At 38.6% G+C, this 27,663-nt stretch overlaps 2 protein-coding genes across 2 annotated transcripts; both read left to right on the forward strand.

Annotated features, from left to right (window-relative positions):
* Positions 1-14,631: 14,631 nt before the first annotated feature.
* On the forward strand, positions 14,632-17,235 carry LOC117612514 (zinc finger MYM-type protein 1-like). The gene is made up of 2 exons (XM_034341201.1): positions 14,632-16,957; positions 17,111-17,235. Exons 1-2 carry the CDS (start codon positions 14,632-14,634, stop codon positions 17,233-17,235), a joined length of 2,451 nt encoding a protein of 816 aa, XP_034197092.1.
* A 1,641-nt stretch (positions 17,236-18,876) lies between these two features.
* LOC117612519 (helicase SEN1-like) lies at positions 18,877-27,227 on the forward strand. Its single transcript, XM_034341206.1, has 10 exons — positions 18,877-19,158; positions 19,264-19,776; positions 19,942-20,988; positions 21,075-21,399; positions 21,499-21,760; positions 21,857-22,073; positions 23,050-23,411; positions 23,509-23,658; positions 23,807-23,863; positions 26,983-27,227. Exons 1-9 carry the CDS (start codon positions 19,042-19,044, stop codon positions 23,844-23,846), a joined length of 3,033 nt encoding a protein of 1,010 aa, XP_034197097.1. The 5' UTR covers positions 18,877-19,041; the 3' UTR covers positions 23,847-23,863; positions 26,983-27,227.
* The last annotated feature ends 436 nt before the right edge of the window (positions 27,228-27,663 follow it).

The following is a 27,663-nucleotide window of genomic DNA, read 5'->3' on the forward strand; positions in this document are numbered from 1 at the left end:
GCAACTGAGCGAACCACTTATATAACTAGGTCGACCTCCAATTTGGCAGGGAAGTGGCCTGAAAACGCTGCCAAAGTTGGACAAACCTAGATTTCTAATTGAACACTCACAGCTTCAAATCGATCCAAACCAACTACCAAAATAGCTAGAACACGAAAAATGGATGAAGAAGCATATCTTACTCGTCGGAGTCCGTTGCCAGAATCACGGGAAACGACGACGGAAAAACCGCGACTTTTCTCCTCATTCCAGTTGCTTGACGGCTCGAAATCGGGTCTGGAAAATCAGTAGGTTGTATAAAGGAGTGTTTTGCAAGTTGTGGCGTCAGATTTGGTGGCCTGACGGTGCCGGAAATGCCGTCGGAAGCGGCGGTATCGACGGAGAGAGAGAGAGAGAGAGAGAGAGAACCATGAGGAAGAGAGAGGACCAGATTTTTAAAACCCAACTTCAGTAAATTTATAGTTGTGCCACTACACTTCCGTTGACCACAACTTTTTCGTTAAAACTTTGATTTGGGCCCACTACTTGTCTATGAACTGGCAAGAGCAAGCTCTATGCAGTGGCGCAACTCAATTCAGCAAAATTCTTTCCAAATTAAAAGTGACCAATTTTCCCTTACCCTCAAGGGTAAAAATGTAATTCCACAATTAAGTTTTTAATCTAATAATTATTTTAGATCGGAATGTTACACTAAACACAGCGTTTTGTGATAAAAATCAAAGAAAAATAACCCTTCAATTCAATTCATGGGAATCTCATTTCTCGTCTTCACTGAGTCACCTACCTCTCACCACCAGACCCCAAGCTTACATATTATTTCCTTGCAAGCTTACACATCACTACTTTTCTGCATGCAATTGTATGAACTTTAGTTTTGTAACTCTAGGAAGCAAAGATCCGCTTGAAAAGGCCGTGCTCGATGGTTGGCAACTGGCCTTAAAAGTACAACTCTGAACTGTTACATTTATCATTCTCTTTTAAACAAAGTGTTTCTACTAAAACTATGCTTGAACTTATGTATTCAGTAATGCTATTTTAACCATCTAATATGACGACAATGGCCAAAGACCATATGTGGATTAATATGAGTTATTTAAAAGAGCTTGAGGTATTAATTTCTGACAGTTTATGAAGCTTCCTCTCTTTTAGGATGCATTTGTTTAGTTTTTTTCCTTTGAATTTGGTTTCTTGATTTGTTTTATAATTCAAGTTTTGAAATTCCCTTTAACGTAGTTGTTAATAATAGGTTCCTAATTTTGCAAATTTTCTATTCTTGAATTTGCAATTACTTTACTATTAAATTGCCTTCTTTGATTTCACTCAAAATAACTTAGGTGCAATGCAACCTTGAGATGGGTAAAGTATGGAAATGATAAATGCACATTGTTGGGTACATCAGATCTGCAAATGCATATTACTTTAGAGGTGAAAATAGAATTGGAGGCTGTGGAGAGGAGGTTACTTTGTTGTCTATTGTCAAAACATAAAATTAAACCATCTGATTTTTTTTAATTCGTTCGTCAGCATAATCTCTAATGACTTTTGATGCTTACTTTGTTGTTTGCCTCTGTAAAATGATAAAAAATATTCTTCCTAGCCCAGAAAAATAATGAATGTGTTAATAAATATTGAGCTTAGCTTTCTCCCTTCAAAGTTATGTTGTGAAATTTTTCCCCCAAGCTAATAAGCCCACAACATACCATTGGCTAATAAGACTATAATAACTTGTGTAGAAATATATCAACTGTTTTTTGGTTTAAGAATGATGCCCAAAAGAAATGTAGATGAAAAGAGGCAATTGGTTGACAAAGTAACTAGCAAGAGCAAGAACTGCTTTATGCAAGTTTTCATGAATCACCATAAATAATCAGATGTTCTTAGCTATCAAATGTTTGACAAACTAATAGAAATTCAGTAGGAAAGTTTTCCCATCAGCTGTTTTACAAGATGAGCACCCTAGAAACTGAAATTGATTGCTAATTATTTGAGCAGCCACCTCTCACTTTAAATTTGAGCAGCCAACTTTTCATGCATCCTTCCATTGAACTGAAAACATGCAATAAGTTGATCAAAACAATGCATATCCAACATCTCATATGATCATCAATAAGTTTATAAGTCACACCAAGTGCGGCAGGCATCCTTAGATGCTCTAGCCTTGCACTTGCCCCATTGAAGGATGAAAAGCCCTGTGACGATAATTATATAAAATAATAAACTGAAGGGGAAGAGAGATGAGAGACAGAGGTGAAGAATGATTGAAAAGACCAAGATAATCTGTTCTTGTATTATCAGCTGTATATATGGTGTATACGGGTTAGATTTTCTCAAGTCTATTTCCAGAAGGCAAGTAATATAAGGTAAGTATAATTAATCTCATATATTACAGAATCAATTGTAAACTAATTCCTAGCTGGGATGAAGCTGATCTTGTGATGGGGAGTCTGTCAATGCTAATTGAATGGGATTGACTAATTTCATGGAATGGGCAGATTGTGTGGAATCATGATATGTATCATGATTCTCTTTACCCTCCAGCAAGCGCAACGGAGCAACGTGAAGATTAAGCTTGGATTTAAGAAGAGAAAACCGATCACGATTAAGACCTTTAGTGAATATGTCAGCAAGTTGATGAGAGGAGGGAACGTAGAGAGTATGAAGTGCTTTCCGAGCAACGAGTTCGCGGACAAAGTGATAGTCAATCTCAACGTGTCGTGTGCGAGCATGGAAAATAGGATTGGCAGCCATATAGATTGTAGAAATATTATCAACATATATGCATGGGGCAAAACGAAGGGGAATGCCAAGTTCACGAAACAAGTAACCAAACCATCGGATTTCAGCGGCAGTATTGGCAAGAGCTCGATATTCGGCTTCAGTGCTAGAGCGAGAAACAGTAGACTGTTTCTTGGCAGTCCATGTGAGAAGATTAGGACCGAGAAAGATACAAGCACCAGCGGTAGAGCGTAGATCATCAACTGGACCAGCCCAATCAGCATCCGAGAAGCTCCGTATAGTGAAATCATTAGACTTGTGAAAGATGAGCCCTTGCTCAAGCGTGCCTTTAATATACCGGAAAATGCGGTTGACAACTTGAAGATGGGAAGTGTGAGGGTTGTGCATAAACTGACACACCTGGTTGACGGCAAAAGAAATATCAGGCCGTGACAAGGTAAGATATTGTAGGCCACCCACCATACTTCGATAGTTGGATGGATCAGGCAAGGATCACCATCCATACAAGACAATCGAGTGTCAGAGGGCAATGGTGTAGGACATGATTTGCACTCAATCATATTAAACCGTTTCAATAAATCAAACGCATACCTTGTCTGAGAGAGAAACAAATTGTTAGAAAACCGATTAATTTCCATGCCTAGGAAAAAATTGAGCTCACCCATTCTTCTACTGTCGAAAGTGGAACATAATGTCTCAATAAACTGATGGACACTCTGGGGTTCAGACCCAGTAACAATGATATCGTCCACGTACACGAGAACATACATCGTGCAAGAAGAAGAGCGGCGAATAAATAGGGAAGCATCAGAGTGGCTGTGAACAAATAGCTGAGCAAGAAGAAAGGTACTAAGGCGTTGGAACCAAGCCCGAGGTGCCTGTTTGAGGCCATAGAGAGCCTTATGAAGGCGACAAACATATTGAGGTCGAGAGGAATCATGAAAGCCAGGGGGTTGTTTCATGTACACCTCTTCTTGCAAGTACCCATTCAAGAAAGCATTGCGAACATCAAGATGTTGAAGTGACCAATTATAAGAAACAGCTGGAGATAAAATAGTGCGAATAGTGGCTGGTTTGACTACCGGACTAAATGTTTCTTCATAATCAAAGCCTTCTTTTTGATTGAATCCCTTGGCAACAAGGCGAGCCTTATATCGGTCAATCGAGCCATCTGCTTTCCGTTTAACTTTGAAGACCCACTTGCATCCCACAATATTCATACATGAGGTTGCAGGAACTAAGGACCATGTCTGATTCCTCATGAGGGCATCATATTCATCCTTCATGGCAGCTTGCCAGTGGGAGGATTGGGAAGCCTGGGTGAAACTTGTTGGTTCAATGGACATGGGATCAGAATACTCGGCAAGTAGAGCATGAGGTAAGGGATGAGGGCTAGTCTTACAGTAGAGCGATTTTGTTTCAGGATCGAAAGGAATGATGGAGTTGAGAGACTTGAAATTTTGGGAAGGATTTGGTGTATCTGGAGAATTGGGAAAAATAGATGGGTCAATAGGTGAAGAATGAGGAGTTGATTCAGAGGGTGGGTTAGTGAAGAGCATGTGGGATGAGGTAGTGTACGGTGATGGGGTCGTGGAGTTTGATGATTGAGGGTTTGTAGATTTTGGTGATGGAGAAGCCGATTCATAGGGCGGGTGCGTGGATTTTGGTGATGGTGATGAGGAAGGACTCATAGGTGAAAGGGTGCGTGGGTCAGATAGAGAGGAAATCGCTTGGGGTGTTGTATTGTGTAAGAATGAGCCAGGCGGGCTAGATGAGGTAGTGGACGGTGATGGGCTTTGGGGAGTATTGTTGGGTAGGGAATCTGGAATTTGAATTTGTGGGGAGTAGGTGGTGGGCCCTTGATCAGCTTGGGTTGTAAGTGTGGCCTGATCGAGAGGAGGGATAGAATGAAGTCCACCAGAGTGCAATGGAGATGTATTCTGGGGCTGCTTGTAAGGAAAACTAGTCTCATCAAAAGTCACGTTCCGGGATATATAAATGCGACCTGAAAAGGGATCAAGACAACGATAACCTTTATAGTGATCATCATAGCCAATAAACACACATGGAATAGATTTAAAGGATAACTTATGCTTGTTGTATGGCACCATGTGAGGAAAGCAGGCACACCCAAAACTTTTGAGAAATTTATAATCCGGTGGACGATGAAGTAATTTCTCATAAGGAGATAGGTTGTCAAGCTGAGGAGTTGGTAAGCGATTGATCAGAAAAACCGCAGTTGAGAAGGCTTCAACCCAAAAGCTAGAGGGCAAACGAGATTGGACCAGCAAGTAGAGGCCCATTTCAACAATGTGGCGATGTTTCCTTTCCACCACCCCATTTTGTTGGGGAGTGTATGGACAGGAGATCTGATGCGAGATGCCATGATCACTTAAAAAATTCATGAATAATCTGCTAGTAAATTCACCGCCACCATCAATCTGTAACTGTTGAATTTTGGAGCTAAACCGATTTTCCACCATTTTTTTGAAGGGAATAAATGTTGTAAGAACATCTGATTTCTTTGCTAAAGGATATAACCAAGTGAACCAAGTGTTATCATCGACAATGAACAAATAATAACGATATCCAAAATTTGAGGAAACAGGTGCAGGGCCCCACAAGTCAAGGTGTAAAAGTGCTAATGGAGATTGAGCATGAAACTTTCTGTATTCAAAAGGCAATCGACATGATTTTCCCAATGGACAAATATGGCAATGTTTATTTGATAGAAGTGCACCATCAAGTGGTAAATGGTACTTATTCAATAATGTTGAAAAAACTGAATGAGATGGATGTCCAAGTCGTGCATGCCACACGTCCTGTGTTGTGCGCTCGCCATAGAATGCAATCTTACAAGTAATATGCGAGGCTATCTGAATATGATAAAGGCCATCAGAACTACTGCCAGTAAGGAGTACTGTCCCCGTCTTGTTGTCCTTGACACAAAAACCATTAGCATCCAACTCAAAGAAACAATCATTATCACGACAGACACGTCGAATAAATATCAATTTTTTTTGAATTGTAGGCACACACAATACTTCATTAAGTTCTAAGGACTTATGCAACCCAGTTAATTGTGTATGGCCAATATGTGTGATTGCTAACTGATTCCCATTTCCAACAACAATTGTATCAGTACCTGTGTAAGGTTGGGCATGTGGTAGAGAAGTTGGGTCCGCTGTCATGTGGTGGGTAGCACCAGAATCAAAGCACCAATTGAGATTCGCCACATCATGGGTTGATTGAGATGGATTTGAGGTATTTTCTGCCATGTATGCATGAGGCCTACGGTCTGGGCAGAAACGGGCTATGTGGCCTGGCTTATCACATCTAAAACATATGACATCAGCCCGCTGGGTATTTGGGGAATTTCCATGTGGCGTTGGAAGAAGTGGAGGGCGTCCATCAGTAAGAGTTGCATGGGAAGGAGCAACGGAAGTATGTTGCTGGTCGCGAGACTGAGTACGTGGATATGGAACCCAATTCCCTTGGGTTGATTCCCAAGGATTTGCTCTCCCCGATTCATGTCCATTGTGTCCTTGATTCCAGTTTCTGCCGCGCCCGCGTCCTCTCCCAGAACCATAGGAATGAGTTTGATTGTGACCAGTGGAGTTTGGACTGAAGTTGCGCTCAGTGGACCTCCGATCAGCAGCCATAGCAACCCCTGAAGCAGCAGTGAGAGACATTCTCTTCTGTAAATGTTCCTCTCTTAAAGCTAGATCATAGAATTTATCGAAATCAATATCTGGATGCATGTGAAGTGTTGTGGCTAACTCTTTGTATTCAAGACCAAGACCATCCAGAACATAACTGATGAGTTCATCGTCATCCATTGTTGCACCAGCTTGTGTGAGGGAATCAAAGAGTGATTTCGCATAATTGAGATAATCAGTCACTGTGGTGTTGTTGTCCTTTCTGAGAGTGCGAATTTGGTCTCGAAGAATCCGTACACGGGTACTAGCAAGAGGTGAGAGGCGCTTGGCCAGCATGGTCCAGGCTTGATGAGCAGTGGTACAAGGGATGAGAAGTGTCTTGATGGAAGAGGAGGAAGTCGCTTTGATCCAACTCAGGACCAGTTTATCCTTGGCTAACTCTGGGTGCACAGATCCATCTTCTTGCACTTTGGGTGGGTCTGTGTTGTTCTTGACGACTGCTGCAAGGCCGTGCATCTCCAATACATCTTCAAATTGGGATTTCCAACTCAAGTAGTTGGTGCGACCCATAGGAACTGGGAACAACGATGAGATATTGAAAGAGATGGGCAAAGGATGGGATGAGAATGGAGGTGAGGAAAGTTTTGACATTTCAGAAATCATTTTTGACATATCAATATTGCTTGATTCTCCAGATTTAGGTGTGGTGGCCATTGTTTTGGGTAGGATCTATATTTTGAGGGTTAGCTCTGAAGAGCTCTGATACCATATAAAATAATACACTGAAGGGGAAGAGAGATGAGAGACAGAGGTGAAGAATCATTGCACAGACCAAGATAATCTGTTCTTGTATTATCAGCTGTGTATATGGTGTACACGGGTTAGACTTTCTCAAGTCTATTTCCAGAAGGCTAAGGTAAGTATAATTAATCTCATATATTACAGAATCAATTGTAAACTAATTCCTAGCTGGGATGAAGTTGATCTTGTGATGGGGAGTCTGTCAATGCTAATTGAATGGGATCGACTGATTTCATGGAATGGGCTGATTGTGTGGAATCATGATGTCCAGAACACAGCATTCTCTCCCGCAGCAGTGTGTTCTATAGGAATGATGTAAAACCTGAAACCACAATTCCCTAAATGACCAAGGTCAAAACTAAAAGTCATTTATACTGTCAAACAATAAAAATACAAAATCATTTCATGTTACTTTTCTTAAACCTACCAAATATAGATAGCAGACGATTTTTGTGTTTAGCCCCACGATCCAAGCGAATCTAGATCTACTCTTGCAACAGCAACAATCAAATTCATCAATGCACTTAGAGTGCACATAGATGCTGTGAGAAATAGAGGCGAGGAATCCGTCTTTTAGGTTGTCATTTCCTAATGGAGTCACAAGCAAAAAGAAATCAAACCTCTAGTAATCACCAACACCATGCCAAGCAATTTTGAACTAGTTACTTACTCGAGTACACTCAATGCTATGATCTGAATGTCAAGCCAAGGCGTCATTTTGGGCCATGGTGTTCTGAAAGAAGAAAAACATTGTGTCAAATGAGAAAGAAAATAAACATTAAAAGGTATGATCTTATCCCTAACCACATTAAATTGAAAAAAAAAATATATATATATATATATATATATATATATATATATAGTGAACACAAACCTGGTAATCAATGTAGCCACTAGAAATACAATGGAGGCTAGTGTGTTTTTCTAAAATAAAAACATACTAAACCTCATTCCCTTCTTCAATCCCCTTTTTGTGAGGATAGAGTTGCGTCCAATTAGCATTAGGATCAACATCCCAATGATAAATATGGCCTTATTATCTTTCCCCATTGTTAGCCTATTTCAGCCCGCCTATTTTGCCTACTTGGCCCAGCCTGACGAGGACCGTAAAAGCCTAGTCCATGGGACGGGTTAGAGCTTTGATTTTGTAGAAAAACCCAGCCTGGCCTGGCCCGTATATTTCTTTTAAACTAGTAAAGTCTAGCACGACCTAGCCTAAGTCAACTGGGCTTGGGCTAGACTAGCTCAGCCCAGCCTGGCCCATTGACTATCCTTACATGTAGGAAGGTAAAAACTACAGATGTTGGGTATGCATTTTTTATTTATTATCAACTTATTGCATGTTTTTAGTTCAATGGAAGGATACATGGAAGAGTGGCTGCTCAAATTTAAAGTGAGAAGGTGGCGCTTGAATTGGCAGATTTTCGCCAGCACTTGAGTTGGCCTAGATGACAATCAAACCGATGAAATTTAAAGACAAAAGTGTGATGAAGAGAGCCTTGGAACTCTTGGCACTTTGTCTATAACTGCCCAACAAGTGTTTCTAGCTCAGACACTGCAACATTACATAATCCATTTTTCACATTACATAAGCATTTAGATCCAAATGTGATAGAATGCAACTCTTTTTGTTTGGGAGACTTTAATTTTTAGTTTTGTAAGTTATATGAGAAACTGGGTCTTATCAAATCAAATCATACTGTTATTTTTTTTTCAAACAAAAAAAAACAGTTTATTTATTTATATTGTTAGCCTATTTCAGTCCGGCCCATTTTGGCCTACTTGGCCGAGCCTGATGAGGCCCGTTAAAGCCTAGCCCATGGGGCGGGCATGGGCTTTGATTTTGTAGAAAATGCCCAACCCAGCCCGTATATTTCCTTTAGTCTAGTAAAGAAAGGCCCGGACTAGCCTAAGTCCACTAAGCTCAATATCCAAATGATAAATGTAGCAACCCTTTTTATCTTTCCCAATTGGCCTCGGATTGCTTCTCCTTCGTCCAAGTTCACAACAACAGTTGCTGGTTATTGTTCAATAGCCAGCTCACGTTGCACTCCGTCCTCTACAATTTCTTGAACAACCATGACATGATGTTCTTCTTCCTCCATAATTTTTTGAACAACCATGACATGATGTTCTTCTTCCTTCACAAGGTGGTCAACATCATATGTTGGATGTTTCTCCTCCACCTGTTCTCCAAATGTCAGCACATGTTGCTCTCCCTTCCCCATAATTTCTTGAACAGCCATGACATGATGTTCTTCTTCCTACTATTTATTTATTGTTGATAAAAATAAAAATAAACTGTTTATTTATTCATATTGTTAGCCTATTTCAGCCCACCTATTTTGCCTACTTGGCCTGGCCTGTAAAAGCCTAACCCATGGGATGGGCTCGGGCTTTGATTTTGTAGAAAAAAACCCAGTCTGGCCTGCCTCGTATATTTCCTTTAAACTAGTAAAGCTCAGCCCGACCTAGCCTAAATCCACTGGGCTTGGACTAGACTAGCCCAGCCCAACCTGGCCCATTGACTATCCTTACATGTAGGAAGGTAAAAACTACAGAGTTTCTTACATATTTTACTTTACCTAACTTTATTCTAGACATTGATAGTTTTCAAAGGACTTAATTGTAGATTTGTTATGTTGTAGTGTTCTTGGGGCTTTCATTGTCGTCACAGTGCTTATCATTCTTCAATGGGGAAAGGGCAAGGCTAGTGCATCTGAAGATGGCTGCTGCACTTGTATGATTTATAACACAATGATTTCAGTTATAATTGATGATCATATGAGATGTTGGGTGTGCAATTTTTTTTGTTTTTTTTGTTACCAACTTATTACATTTTTTAGTTCAATGGAAGGATGCATGGGAGGGCGGCAGGAATCCTCAGATGCCCTAACCTTGCACTTGCCACATTGAAGGATAAAAAGCCCTGTGACAATAATGAGAGCCCCCAAAACAGTGCAACATAAACAAGTCTACAATTAAGTCCTTTGAAAACTATCAATGCCTAGAATAAAGTTAGTTAAAGTAAAATATGTAGGAAACTGTGCATGTTTTTACCTTCCTACATATGACCTCTTTAAGCACTATAGCACCCACCATCGTGACAAAAATTGTGGATATGGGGCTAACCCACGTCAAGAACACAACACCTCTCTCCCGCAGCAGTGTGCTCTGTAGGAATTACATAAAACTCGAAACCATAATTCCCTAAATGACCAAGGTCAAAACTAGAAGTCATTTCTACTGTAAAGCAATAAAAATACAGAATCACTTCACATTACTTTTCTTAAACCTACCAAATATAGATAGTAGAAGAGTTTGTGTTTAGCCCCAAGATCCAAGCGAATTCGGATCCACTCTCCATTGCAACAGCAACAATCAAATTCATCAATGCACCTAGAGTGCATATAGATGCTATGAGATATAGAGACGAGGCATCCGTCTTCTTGGATGTCGTTTCTTAATGGAGTCACAAGCAAAAAAGAAACCATCATATTCAAAATGAATTCACGGTTTTCAAACTCGCATCATTTTTTTCAAAGAACAACGAAACTTACTATCAAGATGATGTACAAAACACTGACAAGCACCGAGAACGACACCAGCAATGGACCTAAGATCCAATTCTACGTCAGCCGATGAGAAACGACATTTCTGCCGCTGATGTGCGAGGGCTACAACATTGTGATGGTTGGGCCATTATACAGGCCTACAACCAAAACCTCTAGTAATCACCATCACCATGCCAAGCAATTTTGCTTGGCTGCGCCTCTCACTAATTGCAATGTGCTCCAGTCTGTCACATGAACAATGAGAAGAAATCAAAGTGTTAGTAAGATGTATGATTATAATAAGTTTTTAAAAAATTAATACATTCAAGTGGTAATTGCGGAACATACCGTAAAATCCAGGAGCCAACTAATGTCAAGGATGGACTAGTGGCAATGAGACAACTTGAGAAACTCACCAGCATGAATTTCAGTCCAGAAAATACAGCAATCTGGCTCAAGTATGGTCAATGCTATTCAATGGAAATTGATTAAGTTATTTATATTTTCTATTATCCATATGAAATTACAACAATAAGCTTCATTTTTTTTTCCAAGTAGTTACTTACTCAAGTATGCTCAATGCTATGATCTGAATGACAAGCCAGCGCGTCATTTTGGGCCATGGTGTTCTGAAAGAAGAAAAACATTGTGTCAAATAAGAAAGAAAATAAACATTTAAGGGGTTGTTTGTTACACAAGACTGTCTTGGCATGGATTATGCTTAAGGACTGTCTTGGCTTAGTATATATATATATATATATATATATATTTGTGTGTGTGTGTGTGTGTATATGTATATTATAATAAATAATATATATTGATATTTTATAATAATAATATACGTGTATATACATATGTATATATACATATGTGTGTGTGTGTATATATATATAATATCAGCCCCGATCTCTTGGACCCCAGAGTGGTCCAAGAGACTGTGGTCACCCACCGTTGGATTGTTCAAAAAAGTTTCTTAAAAGGAGTGCAAGAGTGAGTGAACCATTGAATTTACATTCAACAGTGAGTGAACACAAATCTCTTGGACCCCTGTAGTCCAAGAGATCGGGACTGTATATAATATATGTGTATATATGTATATTATGATATATGTATAAGGGTATATTATATATATTATATAATATGTGCGTATATACATGTATATATGTATATTATAATATATAATACATATGGGTATATTATAATAATAATAATAATAATAATATATATGCTATTATTATTACAATATAATATATTGATATTATAAATTGGTGAGTATGGGACTAGTTAATCATCCTCTTTCACATGGGTTTATTAGTCCCATCCTAAGGAAGTGTTTTTGGTGGGCTCAGTATTAACAATCTCATCTAAGATTAGGATTAGATGAAACAAACACGGGACTAAATTTAGTCCAAGTCAATCCTATGTAGCCAACGACCGCAAATAGGTATGATCTTATCCCTAACCACATTAAATTGAAAAAAAAAGTGATAGTGAACACAAACCTGGTAATCGATATAGCCACTAGTATCATAATGGAGGATAGTGTGTTTTTCTAAAATTTAAAAAAAAAACACTAAACCTCATTCCCTCCTTCAATCCTCTTTTTGTAAGGATAAAGTTGTCTTCAATCAGCATTAGGATCAACATCCCAATTATAAATAGGGCAACCCTTATTACCTTTCCCCATTGGCCTTGGATTGCTTCTCCTTCATCCGAGTTCACAACTAAATTTGTTGGTTGTTGTTCAATAGCCAGCTCATGTTGCACTCCTTCATCCACAATTTCTTGAACCATGACATGATGTTCTTCTTCCTTCACAAGGTGGTCAACATCATGTGTTGGATGTTCTTCCTCCACCTGTTCTTCAAATGTCAGCACATGTTGCTCTCCCTCCACAATTTCTTGAACCGCCATGACATGATGTTCTTCCTCCACAAGGTGTTCAACATTATGTGTCGGATATTCTTCCTTGACCTCTTCTTCAAATGTCAGCACATGTGTTGGATGTAGCAATATAATCTTTTTATTGAGGTTGTGGATGACAGTGAATCTGAGGCAATTCAAATTTCAATTGTTTTGTAATAACGTAATCTTTTTGTTTGGGAAACTTTAATTTTTATTTTTGTAAGCTATATAAGAAATTGGGCCTTATCAAATCAAATCTTACTGTTTATTTATTTTCGATAAAAAAATTATTTATTTATTTATATTCTTAGCCCATTTCAGCCAGCCTATTTTGCCTACTTGGCCTAGCCCGACGAGGCCAATAAAATCCTAGCCTATGGAACGGCCCAAGCTTTGATTTTGTAGAAAAAACCAAGCCTGCCCTGGCCCGTATATTTCCTTTAATCTAGTAAAGCCCGGCCCGACCTAGCCTAAGTCCACTAAACTTGCGCTGGACTAGCCCAACCCAGCCCAACTTGACCCATTGACTATCCTTACATGTAAGCAGGGGCGGATCCACAGAGGAGCAAGGGTGGTCAATTGACCCCTGCAACCTCTGAAATCCTCCATTAGAGCCGCCCAAATTGACCCTCGCAAGGTGCTCGATGAAATGCCCCAATGGGGCAAACTCTTGTGCTGCTGTGCAGCTGTGGAGAGCTTGCGCGCAACGCGCATCCTTTTTTTTTTTTTTGTTTGGTCGACGTCAAAACGACGTCGTTTCATTTAAGTGGTTTTTTTTTTTTGCGCCCTCGACGTCGAAACGACGTCGTTGCACTTAAGGTTTTTTTTTTGCGCGCTATTCTTCAAAACGACGTCGTTTCACTTATACCTTTTTTTTTTTTAATAACACCTGGCCAAAACGACGTCGTTTTGGCACAGGTTGAAAAAAAAAAAATAAAACAAAACAGCAGCCCGATACCCATCAGTTTCAAAACCCATTTCTTCTTCTCAATATCAAATTCTCTAACCTAAATTCCAACCCCAACTAAAACAACCAACCTCCAATCCAATTCAATGGTGGCTTTCCCTCCCCCCTCACAAATCAGTCGGTGGAGGCAGTAAAGTGGCGTCGGCGGTGGGCACTGGGCAGCAGAAAATTGAATAAGTGCCTCCAAAATTCAATTTGATTTCAAAGGTGGATTTATCCCTCAAATTTGAGAGTATGTTATCCTATTTTCTTTATGCTTTAATTAATTAGTAAAGATTCTTATATGTTAGTGTTTTTTTTTTGATTAGTTGTTGTTTTTTGTTGTTGAGATTTTATTTTACTTTGTTAGTTTGAATAAACTAGGGCTTTTATGTTAGTTTGAATAAATTAGAGGTTTTGGTTTTGGTTAGTTAGTTTGAATAAATTAGGGTTTTATTTTTATGTTAGATTATATGATTATCTTGGTTAGTTTCAATTAATTAGGGGTTTTGATTTTGGTTAGTTAGTTTGAAAGTATGTTATCCTATTTTCTTTATGCTTTAATTAATTAGTAAAGATTCTTATATGTTAGTGTTTTTCTTGATTAGTTGTTGTTGTTGTTTGTTGTTGAGATTTTATTTTAGTTTGTTAGTTTGAATTAACTAGGGCTTTTATGTTAGTTTGAATAAATTAGAGGTTTTGGGTAGTTAGTTTGAATAAATTATCGTTTTATTTTTATGTTAGATTATATGATTATCTTGGTTAGTTTCAATTAATTAGGGGTTTTGATTTTGGTTAGTTAGTTTGAATAAATTAGGATTTTACTTTTATGTAAGATTATATCTCTTGGTTAGTTTGAATAAATTAAGGGCTTCTAGTTTTGGTTAGTTTGTTTGAATAAATTAGTGTTTTATGTTAGATAATAATTGGTAAATTTGATTAGTTGTTGGATTTTATTTTGGTTAGTTTGCATAAGTTATGGCTTTTTAATATTGTTGATGTTTGATTGGTTATTTCTACCAATACAGTTATGGAACGATACTTTAAGAGAAGGTTCGCATCAACTACTTCTAGTTCGGATAATGTGGGTAGTTCGAGTTCGAGAGATGTGGATATTTCTAGAGATGTGGATAGTTCGAAAGAAAGTGAGTTGCAAGATATCTTAGCTAATCTTATTGCAGACCCTGGACTTCGACCTCAAATGTTGGATTATGATCCTAACATTAGAGACGAAGTTCGAAGAGCATATCTACAAAAGGGTCCATGTCAGCCCAAGGATCACACATTTCCACAAACTGATCTTTCAGGGTATGATCGACGCTTTAATGTCAAGTGGTTTGATGAGTTTGACTGGTTGGAGTACAGTATTAGTAAAGATGCTGCATTTTGCCTTTATTGTTATCTCTTCAAATCCAATTTCAGAATTGGTCAAGGGTGTAGCGACGCCTTCACAGAGATGGGTTTTAGGAATTGGAAGAAGAAAGATAAAATTAGGCAACATGTTGGACCTGTTGGAAGTGTTCATAATCAATCTAGACAATATTGTGTGGATCTTATGAATCAAAAGCAACACATCCGAACAGCTTTGATAAAGCAATCAGAGCAAGCTCGTATTGATTATCGTATTTGCTTGACAGCTTCTCTTGATTGTGTGAGATTTTTATTGAGGCAAGGTCTTCCTTTTCGTGGGCATGATGAGAGTGACACTTCAAGCAACAAGGGGAATTATTTAGAGCTCTTACAGTTTCTTGCTGATCATGATGAGAAAGTGAAGGCCGTTGTGTTAGAAAATGCTCCCGGGAATCTCAAGTTAATAGCTCCAACAATTCAAAAAGATCTTGTGAATGCTTGTGCCACTGAAACTATTAAGAAAATCATCAAGGATATGGATGGTGCATTCTTCTCTTTATTAGTTGATGAATCACGTGATGTGTCAGTAAAAGAACAGATGGCGGTGGTGTTTCGTTATGTGGACAAAAGTGGGGATGTAATTGAGAGGTTTGTGGGCATTCAACATGTTAGGGATACTACATCAAACTCACTCAAGGAGGCTATTGACATATTGTTTGCAAGAGAGGAATTGAGCATTTCCATGCTAAGAGGACAAGGATATGATGGAGCTAGTAATATGAAGGGTGAGTTCAATGGTCTTAAAACACAGATTTTGAGAGAAAATCCTTGTGCCTATTATATTCATTGTTTTGCACATCAACTTCAATTAGCTCTTGTGGCCGTGGCAAAGGGAAATGCTGATATTGCCACTTTCTTCACATCTTGCAATAGCTTGGTTAATATTGTTGGAGCATCGTGCAAGCGTCGTGACATTCTTAGAGATCAACTACAAAAGGATGTTACGGAAGCTCTAGAAAAAGATACTTTTCCAACAGGGCGAGGCTTAAATCAAGAAACTTGTCTCAAGCGTCCCGGTGATACACGTTGGAACTCACATTATGGTACATTACTTAGTATCATTTCCATGTTTAAATCTGTGGTGAAAGTGCTCAAATTTATTATTGAGGATGGCTCCACTGATAATCTAGGTGAAGCAAATAGGTCATTGAGAGAAATACAATCTTTTGAGTTTGTATTTCACCTATTTTTCATGAGATCTATATTGGGAGCCACAAATGACTTGTCACAAGCATTACAGAGGAAAGACCAAGATATTGAGAATGCAATGACTTTAGTCAAAGTTTGCAAGGACCAACTACAACACATGAGAGAGAATGCATTTGAAGCCTTGCTTGATCAAGTATCTTCCTTTTGTGCCAAACATGATATCTTGGTTCCAAACATGGATGATGCATATGTAGCTCAATGGAGATCACATCGGAGAGCTCCTATAATAACACACCTCCATCATTATCGTGTGGACATCTTTATTCAAATCATTGAGTGGCAACTTGCGGAATTAAATCGTCGCTTTAGTGAGGTAAATACTGAGTTACTTCTTTGTTTGACATGTTTGAGTCCAGATGATTCATTCATAGCTTTTGACAAACAAAAGCTACTTCGTTTTGCTGAATTTTATCCTCAAGATTTTAATTCCCGAGATCTCTTGGCACTTGAAGATCAACTTGAGATTTATATTACTCATATGCGTACGATGACTGATTTTTCTCAATTGAAAGGGATTGGTAGCCTTGCAAGAAAAATGGTGGAGAAAGGGTTGCATAGAACATATAATTATGTTTATTTGCTTATCAGATTAGCCTTAACTTTACCGGTTGCAACTGCTTCTGTGGAGAGAGCATTTTCTGCTATGAATATTGTGAAAGGTCCACTTCGCAACCGAATGGGAGATCAATGGTTGAGTGATAGTTTACTTGTTTATATTGAGAAAGATGTGTTTGCTTGTATTGATAATGAAACAATAATGCTACGTTTTCAGAATATGAAAACTCGTCGTGGACAATTGTAATGTGGTTTTTTTCTATGAATTATGAATTCTAATATATTATCGTTTCATTTTTATGAGTATATTTTGTATAAATTTTTTTCACCTTTAGACATTGACCCCTGGAAGGAAATATCCTGGATCCGCCACTGTCTGTGGGAACAGAGGAGCCAAACCCAACTTGTTGAGGGAACAAATCCAATTCCTTCCTCTTCATTGATAATTCTGCTTTTGTGATGGGATCTATCTAGCTGGGAGAGGAGGTAGTGGGTGTCTTGAGAAGTTTTTGGTGGGAGAGGAGGCTCATTGGGGAAAGAGAGAGAGAGAGAGAGACAGAGAGAGTGGTGGTGGTGGTGGTAGTGAATAACATCTCTTCCTTGTTCCTGAATCCTGGTTCTCCAACTACAATGTATTTCTGGTTAGATTCATTTTTTATTTTTTATTTTTATTTTCAAATTTTAATAATAGTTTCCTTTAATTTTTAATTCATGTATTAATATTTTAATTTATATGGACAGTTTTACCCCTCAATTTAGCGATAATATTAACAAACTTTAACGGTGGGACGATTTTGATACTAAATAGAGAGTTGAAAGACTACTGAAATGAAAAATTTAGTTGGTGTACCAAAATAAAACTCGAGCAATAATTGAAAGACCATTTCAATCAAAACACCAAAAAAAAAAAAACCAAAAAAGATTCAAGAATCAGGTTAATCCCAAGAAATTAGATATCATACGAAACTATCTCATATTTAAAATACTTAGCATGAACCATTGCATTGCATCAAACTTCACTTTTTGCACTTTTAAATTCACTTGTTGAGTAAATAGATCTATATGCATCACTATTGATTTCAAAACCATTACGATCAGCATAATTCTCTTCCGAATGTTATAAGAGATTCTAACTTCAAACCCCTACACTGTGGATAAGAAGAACTGGAAAAAAAAAAAAAATGGCATCAGAAGGATGACCAATTATGGCAACAATGGAAAATTAACAACACTAATTCAATATCTTGAATTTGAGCCTTATTCCAGCATTTTATTTATGAACCAAGTCAAACATTCTTCTTTATAATTACCCCCAACAAATAGAAGGAATTGACAGGGATGAGTACATATAGACTTTCTATAGTAAGGATGTCCTTATTTTTCCTTACATATAAATAGTTTAAAATACGAATTTGCATTTATATGAACGCGGTTATAGCTGTTAGATCGCCGACTCTTTTGAATTATAAATTAATTACAATCCATTGAATTCTGTTCGCATTAGATACAAATTTGTATTGAATAAAGGTAGGACAGTGGACTCTGGCTTGTGTATGAATTGAAACATCCTTTGGCTTATATTTTTCATCTTCGTTTTCTTCTAATTACTTTTCTGGAGTTAATTTTGCTTTGGTCTGTTCCTTGCCCCATTGTCCTTGTTGGATTATGGTCTTTTTATTTGGCTTGTCTATGTCTTGGGAATTTTTAATTTTTTTCCTCCTCTTGTTTTAGTTTTTCTGGTTCCATGTTGGCATGTCTGTTTTGTTGGTGGGTTTTGGCTCCCCTTTGGGCTTCTGCCGTGGGGCTTTTAATGAATCGTCCCTTAACCAAATAAAAAAGAAAAAAAAGAAAAGAAAAAGCTGTCACTTTATAAAAAGAAAAAGCACTTCCAATGTTCTTGTACCCGTTTGTTTTCTTCCTCTCAAAGAAATGTTTATAATGTTTATTTCTTTATTTCTTTTTTTTTAATAATTCAAGCAATAACTTTATGAGGTCGAACCGAGACCACTCTTATTTTCCTTCCATTTTTCTATTTTAACATGAACTTTAATTATTACAAGTTGTTACTTTGTACTTAGCTTAGCTCTTTATTCATTGCAAAAGTACTTGGGTATCAATTTGTTATTGCAAAGCAAAAGAAATCATGAAATGCAGCTGGTGGGAAGGTCTCTTTCGCTGCACTGCTCTGCTTCGGTGCTAAGCAAATTGACTTGAGCTTCCACTTACAAAGAATTCGTTGCGAATATCAGAAAATCAGTTAGCAGATATGGATCATCAAGAGACTAGTGTGGAAAAGGAGGGAGTTGCTGACAGTGGCTTAATCGATTTGGTCTTCTCTTGGTCTATGGAGGATGTTCTCAACAGAAATCTATACAAAAACCAGGTTTGTCTGCTCTTCTTCGTATCTCGTCATGTAGTAATTACAATGTGATGAGTTCTGCATGCCTGTTAATTTTGCTTTGATGTTTGTAAATTGTAATTACTACAGGTGACGGAAATTCCTGATACATTTTCGACTGTGACGAGTTACATGAAAACGTTCATTCCTTCGCTTGTTGAGGAAACACATGCTGATTTACTCTCAAGCATGGAGACTCTGCCACAGGCACCTACTTGTGAAATTCTGGCTGTTAAACCTAAGCGTCATAAAAATGCCAAGGACTTTTCTTATGTTATTATAATAAGGGGCAGTGGAGAAGCCGAAAATTATGAGCCGCAGACTGGAGATCTTATTGCCTTGACTGATATTAGACCAACATGCAGTGATCATTTGAACAGGCTGAGAGATTCATATCTCATTGCGTATGTTCGTCCAGGCAGAGATAATAGGCTCTTTATACGCTCATCAAAGCCTATAAGTAGAGGAGGAGGACGAAAACTTTTTGCTGTCTTTCTGATCAACATGACAACAAATGTTCGCATATGGAAAGCTTTGATCTCTGAAAAGGCAAACACAAATATAATTAAGAATGTGCTGCAAGTGCAACCCAATTCATCACAGGTAATTTTTTTTTTCTTTTCTTTAACATCATGCCTGCACATTAATTAGGCCTTGTTCTATGTTTTCAGAATAAGGATGATCTACTCTTAGTGCATTGTTTGATATGTTTAGTTGCTAATTGATTCGCAAAGCTTCGAACAACGCATTTATGTTTCTTTCTTACAGGGTGGGAATTCTTGTTCAATTTGCTTTTCTAAGAAAAAATGCTCTGCTGCCGTTTCAAATAGATGGCCCTCAATGGGCTCTGATCTAAATGATTCCCAAGAAGCTGCAGTTTTGAACTGTATCAATTTGAGTAAATGTACTCACCAAAATACCATCAAACTAATATGGGGTCCTCCTGGGACTGGAAAAACCAAGACAGTTGCTATGTCACTCCTTGCCCTCTCGAAGTTGAAGTGCAGAACACTAACATGTGCTCCAACGAATGTCGCCTTGTTAGAAGTGACAGCGAGACTCCTGGGATTGATTAATCAGTCTCTTGATTATGGAAAGTATGGACTTGGAGATATAATTCTATTTGGGAATGGGGAGCGAATGAAGATCGATAATTACGATGACCTTGTTGAGGTATTTCTTGATTATCGTATTGAAATTCTGGCCCAGTGTTTTAACCCTGGGACTGGATGGAAACATTGGTTGGAGTCAATGATAGGTTTGCTTGAGGATCCACAGAAAAAGTACTCAACAAGGGATGATGAGAATGATTTTCAGACCTTTGAGGAGTTTGTGAGGGAAAAACTTAATTCAGTTGGTGAGCATGTGGAGTTTTGCATGGTAAATTTGTACACTCACTTACCAACTTCTTGCATTTCACTAGAGGTTGTGACTGACATGATTGGAGCTCTGGATTTGCTCAATTCTCTTAAATCTTTACTGCGTGAGGTTGGTTTTGCTAATGAGAGGTCACAATTAGTTCTAAAAGATTTTCTTCGTAAACTGAGGTTGCTTCGTAAATTTTGTGTTCCTAATTTGAAAAAGTTGGAGAAAATAAGGAAATTCTGCTTGGCAAATGCTTCCTTAATATTTTGCACCGTGTCAAGCTCTGCTAAATTGCAGACAGAGGAAAAGGCACCCCTGGATTTGTTAGTGATTGAGGAAGCTGCTCAGCTTAAAGAATGTGAATCAGCAATTCCTTTGCAACTACCGGGTCTTCGCCATGCTGTTCTCATAGGAGATGAGAGGCAACTCCCTGCTATGGTTATAAGCAAGGTTTCATTTTGTCCTTTGTGTCGTATAGTTTAAAAAGTTTGTAAAGCTTTTATGTTTTATGTGAATTTTGAACAATGCACTTTCAGATCTCCGAGAAGGCTGGTTTTGGAAGAAGTTTGTTCGGAAGACTTCTACTGTTGGGACATGAGAGGCACCTTCTCAATGTCCAGTATAGAATGCATCCATCAATCAGCTTATTCCCAAAAAGGGAGTTTTACAACAACCAGATATTAGACGGTCCAAATGTCAAGCAAGGAAGCTATGAGAAGTGCTTTCTTTCGGGAAAAATGTACGGATGCTATTCCTTTATAGATGTAGCCAATGGACAAGAAGAATTTGATCGCGGGCATAGTCGGAAAAATATGGTTGAGGTTGCTGTGGTCTGTGAGATTGTTGCAAGCCTATACAGAGGTAATTTTTACTGTAAGCTACTGTAGAGGTTCTTAACTGCTTCATTTATGATTGTGATGCTTGGAAGGTTTTTTCTGTAACTTTTTTTATGCACCGCAGAATTTATTCGAACAAAAAAGAAGGTTAGTGTTGGGGTAATATCACCTTACAAAGCTCAAGTTAATGCAATTCAAGAGAGAGTCACAGAATACAGTGAAGTTTCTGGCACTGATGGATTCTCTGTAAGTGTGCAATCTGTTGATGGATTCCAAGGTGGTGAAGATGATGTGATAATTATCTCCACAGTCAGATGTAACGAGGAAGGATATGTTGGTTTCATTTCCAATCTTCAAAGAGCAAACGTGATGCTAACGCGTGCAAGGTGCTTCTGTCACATTGCGGTTGTACATGTAGTAGCTTATACTGTCTGAATTTTTGGTGCTTCTGAGGAAGTTGATTTGTTTCTTTGTGTCTGTAGGCACTGTCTTTGGATTTTGGGGAACGAAGCAACTTTGGTTAGAAGTAACTCTATTTGGAAGAAGCTAATTCTTGACGCAAAGAAACGCAAATGTTTCTATAATGCTGATGAGGAAAAGAACTTGGCTCAGGCCATCGAAGTTGCCCTCATGGAGCTTGGCCAAGTTCATATTCCACTTAATTCTGACTCTCTGCTGTTCAAAAATGCCAAATGGAAGGTGCGCTGCTACGTTTCTGTCACACCCCGGACCGGCTCCGCCGTAGCACGATATTGTCCGCTTTGGGCCTGGCTAAATTCTCACCAGCCCGCACGGTTTTGTTTCTGGGAGCTCACGAAGCAACTTCCCAGGGTGGTCACCCATCCTGGGATTGCTCCAGCCTCCAACTCGCTTAACTTTGGAGTTCTTACAACTCGGAAGCCAGTGAGCTCCCAAAAGGCCTCGTGCTATGAGGATGCGAGGTGTGCCATATAAGGCACATCACCCCCTCTCCGTTTGGTCGATGTGGGATCTCACAATCCACCCCCCTTAAGGGATCCGACGCCCTCGTCGGCACACTCGCACCACACGGCAGAGTGGCTCTGATACCAAACTGTCACACCCCGGACCGGCTCCGCCGTAGCACGATATTGTCCGCTTTGGGCCTGGCTACATTCTCACCAGCCCGCACGGTTTTATTTCTGGGAGCTCACGAAGCAACTTCCCAGGGTGGTCACCCATCCTGGGATTGCTCCGGCGTCCCACTCGCTTAACTTCGGAGTTCTTACAACTCCGAAACCAGTGAGCTCCCAAAAGGCCTCGCCTAAGTTTCCATACTGCCTCAGCAGATTTCCACACTAGCACGATATTGTCCGCTCTGGGCTGGGGCCTCGCGCTATGAGGATAGCGAGGTGTGCCATATAAGGCACATCACCCCCTCTCCGTTTGGTCGATGTGGGATCTCACAGTTTCCTTCTCGTTCGAATTACATTGGACTGCTGTTCTGCATGCCTCCAATATATGGTGTTCTGTTGCACCTAACATTATCAATCAAAGCTTATAGAGTGCACAAATTTCCGTTGAATGGGACAACATGCCTCTTTAAAGGCGAATTCGTTCTTTTAGTCCACATTAAACTTTTAGTGGCTTGGTGCTTAGGATATTTGAGTTCAGATTTTATGTTTTGTAGCATTAAATCAATCTTCTTCCTGTATAGGTTTGCTTCACCAATGAATTTCAGAATTCCATACAAAAGATTAAGGACACTGAGATCCATCGGGAAGTGGTTTCCTTATTAACAAAGCTCGCCAATGGTTGGCGCCAATCTCTCAAGAATAAAATAACTATAGTCCATGGGACTTGTGCTCAAGTGTTACAGAAGTACAAAGTTAAAGGGCTGCTGAATCTCATTTGGTCTGTAGATGTTCTCCAGGAGAATTCAGATTATGTCCAGGTTTTGAAGATTTGGGATGTTCTTCCAGTTTCTGATACTCCCGAACTTGATAAGCGGCTTGAGAACATGTTTCGTAGCTATACAACCGCTGAGATGAACCTTTGCCTGCTCAGATGTGTTGATGGGTATGTATATAGGGATTTGACAAATGTTCAAGTTTAGTAGAACAGTACATTTGTGCTAGCATTGCTTAAATCATCCATTGTTTCTCAATTGCGACAGAGACGCAGTTGTCCCAATTAGAATGCTGGTGGATTCGAGCAGCTCCCATGAGGCTGAGGCTGATCCTGTGCAGGTTCTTTCAAAACCATTATCTTCACTCAGTCTAAAAGATAAGCCCCAAACATCAAGCAGTGAACCACAGAGTCATAGGTGAGTTTTTCTTTTTTACTTTCTTCATCTTCATCCATATATCTGACTGACTAAACCACATGTATTTTTAGTACTTTTTCTCTTTCTAAATACAAGATATATGATGTTATAATTTAAGTTCTAATTCCTTCATATGAAAAACTTTCAGAAAGACTAGAAATAATATGCCCAGAAGGCAGAGAAAGTAGGCCACCAAGTTCCAGAGGTAATTTAATTAAGCTTTGTTTAGTTGATGACCGATGAGATAACTATTTATAATTTCCTATCTTCTTCCTACTTACCAAATGAGGTAAATTTTAAAATTAAACATTGCAAATGTTTCTCTCCATTTAAATCATCTTTGTCGTAAAAGTGGTGCCATGTGTATCACAATTACTGAACACATTGTTGACCACCTCTCTAATGCAAATAGGCTCCAAATACATTGATAAGGCCCACCCTATTAAAGTAGTCAACAAAGTGAATAAATGTAGTACAAATAACATCAATGTGTTCGTAAATAAACTTTAGTATATTTGAACACACCTTAACTTCTTAAAATGGTGTGCAGGAGAGCCAACCGGTCAACAAAGATATCATAAAAGCCAACCGGCAAAGGCCCAAAGGGAAGCCAAACCCAACCAAACAAAAGAACAAACACACCAAACTAAAGAACTAAAAACAAGCCAAAAGAACAAAACAAACGAAAAACCACACAACAAAAGATTAAGCACCAGGCGGAGGGCAAGGAAGACCATCCCGAGATAAAATATGAACTAGAGAGGATGGAGGTCGCACAAGCCACGACTCCAAGCACATCCCCTTCCTGGCAAGCGAGGCAATGGCATCCGCAGACCGGTTTGCTTCACGGGGCACCCATGCCCAATTCAGATTTGTGAAAGAGGCTTTCAGAAACCTAATATCCTTAAGGATAGGATACAACTCCCAATTAGAGGAAGAAACATCCCTCAGAACAGAATTAATAGCCACTTGAGAATCATATTCCACCACAATGATAGGATACAACTCCCAATTAGAGGAAGAAACATCCCTCATAACAGAATTAATAGCCACTTGAGAATCATATTCCACCACAATATTAACCAAATTCAACTCTTTAGCTCTCAAAAGACCATATTTCAGGGCCAAAACTTCAGCCATTAATGGAGATTGGGCACGCACCTGAGCAGCAAGACCCCCAATACAAGAACCAGCAATCTTCCGAATAATAACTCCAACTCCAACCATAGCAGAACCAGACTTCCAAGAACCATCAATATTAATCTTAACATAAGAAGAAATGGGGGGTAGCCAATGAGAAGGACGAGGAGAAGAAATCTGAATAGGCATACCCACTGACCCAAGAACTGGCTTCTTGGTAACATTCCAAAATTCCAACACAGCCAAACAAGCACGAGATCTAGTAGCTACAGGCACAATTGGGATATCATTGTAAACAAATTTACGTCGAGCCTTCCAAATATGCCAACAAGTGAAAGCAACAACCTTCAAAATTCACCTAGAATTGGGTGAAAACATACTCTTCCCTCTCAAGAGACTGCCCAACCATCTATCCAAAGAAGTAAAATTTTGCAAATCCATGCGATAGCCAATTGCACTTCCAAACCGAACATACGCTGTCCAAGGACAAAGGACCAGCATATGTTCAATTGATTCAGGACTCTCCAAACAAATAGGACATAAATGCGAAGAGGACAACCTACGCTTATGGAGATTTAAGAAGGAAGGGAGAATATTAGAGACTGCTCGCCAAAGAAACTGTTTTACTTTCGGAAGGGTTTTGGACTCCCAAATGATCTTCCAAGTATCAAGAGAAATGGTATGTGAAGATTGAGCATTAGCCAGGGGACACCTGATGTTTTGATTCACAATCCAATTATAGCCCGACTTCACAGTAAAGTTACCGGACTTGACCCATGGCCAAACCAGCCGATCACCAGAAACAGACCCCCGGATCGGAATAGTCGTAATAGCATTAAGCTCATGTTGGGAGATAAGATGAGCAATGGGTAACAAATTCCAAACTCCATGATTCCAATCAATTAACTCACACACCTTGACAGGAGCATCCACAGGAACAGGGAGACAAGGTCGCAAATAACCACCTGGGATACCTGGGATCCATTTATCTGCCCAAATTGAGGTAGAAGATCCATTTAGAATCTGCCAATGAGCTCCAGAAAGAATGATATCCCGTCCCACTAGAATGCTTGACCAAGCCCACGAAGCACGGCCTCCTTTTTGAGCCTCCAAAAAGCTGCAATTCGGAAAATATAAACCTTTAAGAATTTGGACCCATAAGGCCCCCGGGTTGCAAATAATCCTCCAGGCTTGCCTAGCAAGCATAGCATCATTGAAATAACCTAGGTTTTTGAACCCCATCCCTCCAGCTGCCTTAGATAAACCCATCAGCTCCCAACGCTTCCAATGAATTTTATTCCCCCCTACTGAATTATTACCCCACCAGAAATTAGCAATAAGTGAATCAATTTCGCGACATAGAGTAATTGGAAGTTTGAAACACGACATGGGGTAAGAAGGGATAGCAAACAGAACAGCCTTTATCAAAGTCTCCTTACCAGCTTGCGATAAATGTTTTTGCTTCCAACCTTGGACTTTCCCCAAAATGCGCTCTTTAATATAATTAAGAGCCTCTTTCTTAGACCTTCCCCAAATAGTAGGTAAACCTAGGTAATTCCCAGGATTGTCTGCTTCTTTGATCCCAAAAATCCAACATAAATCCTTTCTAACCCATAAAGGGGTATTAGGGCTGAAAAATATATTAGATTTATCAAGATGGATTAATTGCCCAGAAGCCAAACAATAATCAAACAATATTTCCTCCATCACAACACAATTATGATTTGTAGCAGCTAGAAAGAAAATAGAATCATCAGCAAAGAACAAGCGGCCATTATTACATTATGTCCTGAAAGTGGGGGCCAATTTGTATAAATCCCTATATATGCATACATTTAAAAAAAATTATATAATATAAATATTATGTTAGGTCCAAACTAATTATTGTAAAAAAAAAAAAATTCAAAAAAATTTAATTCAAAATGAAAAATAGAAAACTCAATAAAGGCCCACTTATAGCATAAATCAATTAATCTAGTTGAATCAATTAGGAAATCAAACACATATATTTATCAACGCCAAAACCCTGCAACATAGCATACAATAAAGTTTTCGACAACCCACCAAAAAAGCAAGAAGTTGAAAATTGAATATAAACAAGAGATTTCGATAGATACAACATAGCCAGTCAATCTTTCATTGTTGTTCAGCATTATTTATATTTTGTATTGATTTTTTTTTCAGGGAAGAATATAAAGCAGACCATTGAATTTTGATCAGCTATATCATAAGAAAAATTGAATGGCTTGGCTATGTTGTTCGTTGAAAGGACATAGTAGAAAAGTTTGATTATGTAAACTTTAATTGATACTTTTGAATCAAAAAATATAAGACGAGTGATATTTAAGTGAGATACATTTTATAAAATTGTTGTATAAATTACATGTTTGTTTCTTTTCTATTACAATTGTGAATTTGAGTTCATAATATATTTATTTTAACTTACCAAAAAAAATTCACATACTATACATAAAAAGTAGAAGACCCCATTTAATTTGTTCACCTAGGACCTCCAAAACATAGGATCGCTGTTGACTTGATTTAGAAATTCAATCAAAAAATTACTTTGGAACATATATATGAACCAATTATATTATATTACTTGATTGATAGCATTCTTCCCCATCGGTCCGCCTCCCCTTGTTATAAGTTAGATTTTTGTTGATAATATAAAATCTCACATAAGGAGAATTTTAAGCTTTGAACAAGACACTTCACTCGTTGCCAATTAATTTCGGGTTAGAAACTCTATCCTGATATTCACAAGTTTGATTTCCCCTTTTGGCCAAAGTTTGATCCCCCTCCATACATTACAGTAGTTCAAAACATTGCCTTTGTAAAAAAACAAAAAATGGATATCATATG

This window comes from Prunus dulcis, unplaced genomic scaffold (assembly GCF_902201215.1).
Source record: "Prunus dulcis unplaced genomic scaffold, ALMONDv2, whole genome shotgun sequence".
In the NCBI taxonomy this organism is placed as follows: domain Eukaryota; kingdom Viridiplantae; phylum Streptophyta; class Magnoliopsida; order Rosales; family Rosaceae; genus Prunus; species Prunus dulcis.

What these genes read in the sequence shown, in the direction of transcription:
- LOC117612519 (XM_034341206.1), top strand. Translation starts at nt 19,042, where the DNA reads ATGGATCATCAAGAGACTAGTGTGGAAAAGGAGGGAGTTGCTGACAGT. An exon ending in TGCAACCCAATTCATCACAG is followed by an intron (nt 19,777 to 19,941) that starts GTAATTTTTTTT and finishes TCTTTCTTACAG; the next exon opens with GGTGGGAATTCTTGTTCAAT. An exon ending in TGTTGCAAGCCTATACAGAG is followed by an intron (nt 21,400 to 21,498) that starts GTAATTTTTACT and finishes TATGCACCGCAG; the next exon opens with AATTTATTCGAACAAAAAAG.
- LOC117612514 (XM_034341201.1), top strand. Translation starts at nt 14,632, where the DNA reads ATGGAACGATACTTTAAGAGAAGGTTCGCATCAACTACTTCTAGTTCG. An exon ending in TGAGAAAGATGTGTTTGCTT is followed by an intron (nt 16,958 to 17,110) that starts GTATTGATAATG and finishes TTTCACCTTTAG; the next exon opens with ACATTGACCCCTGGAAGGAA.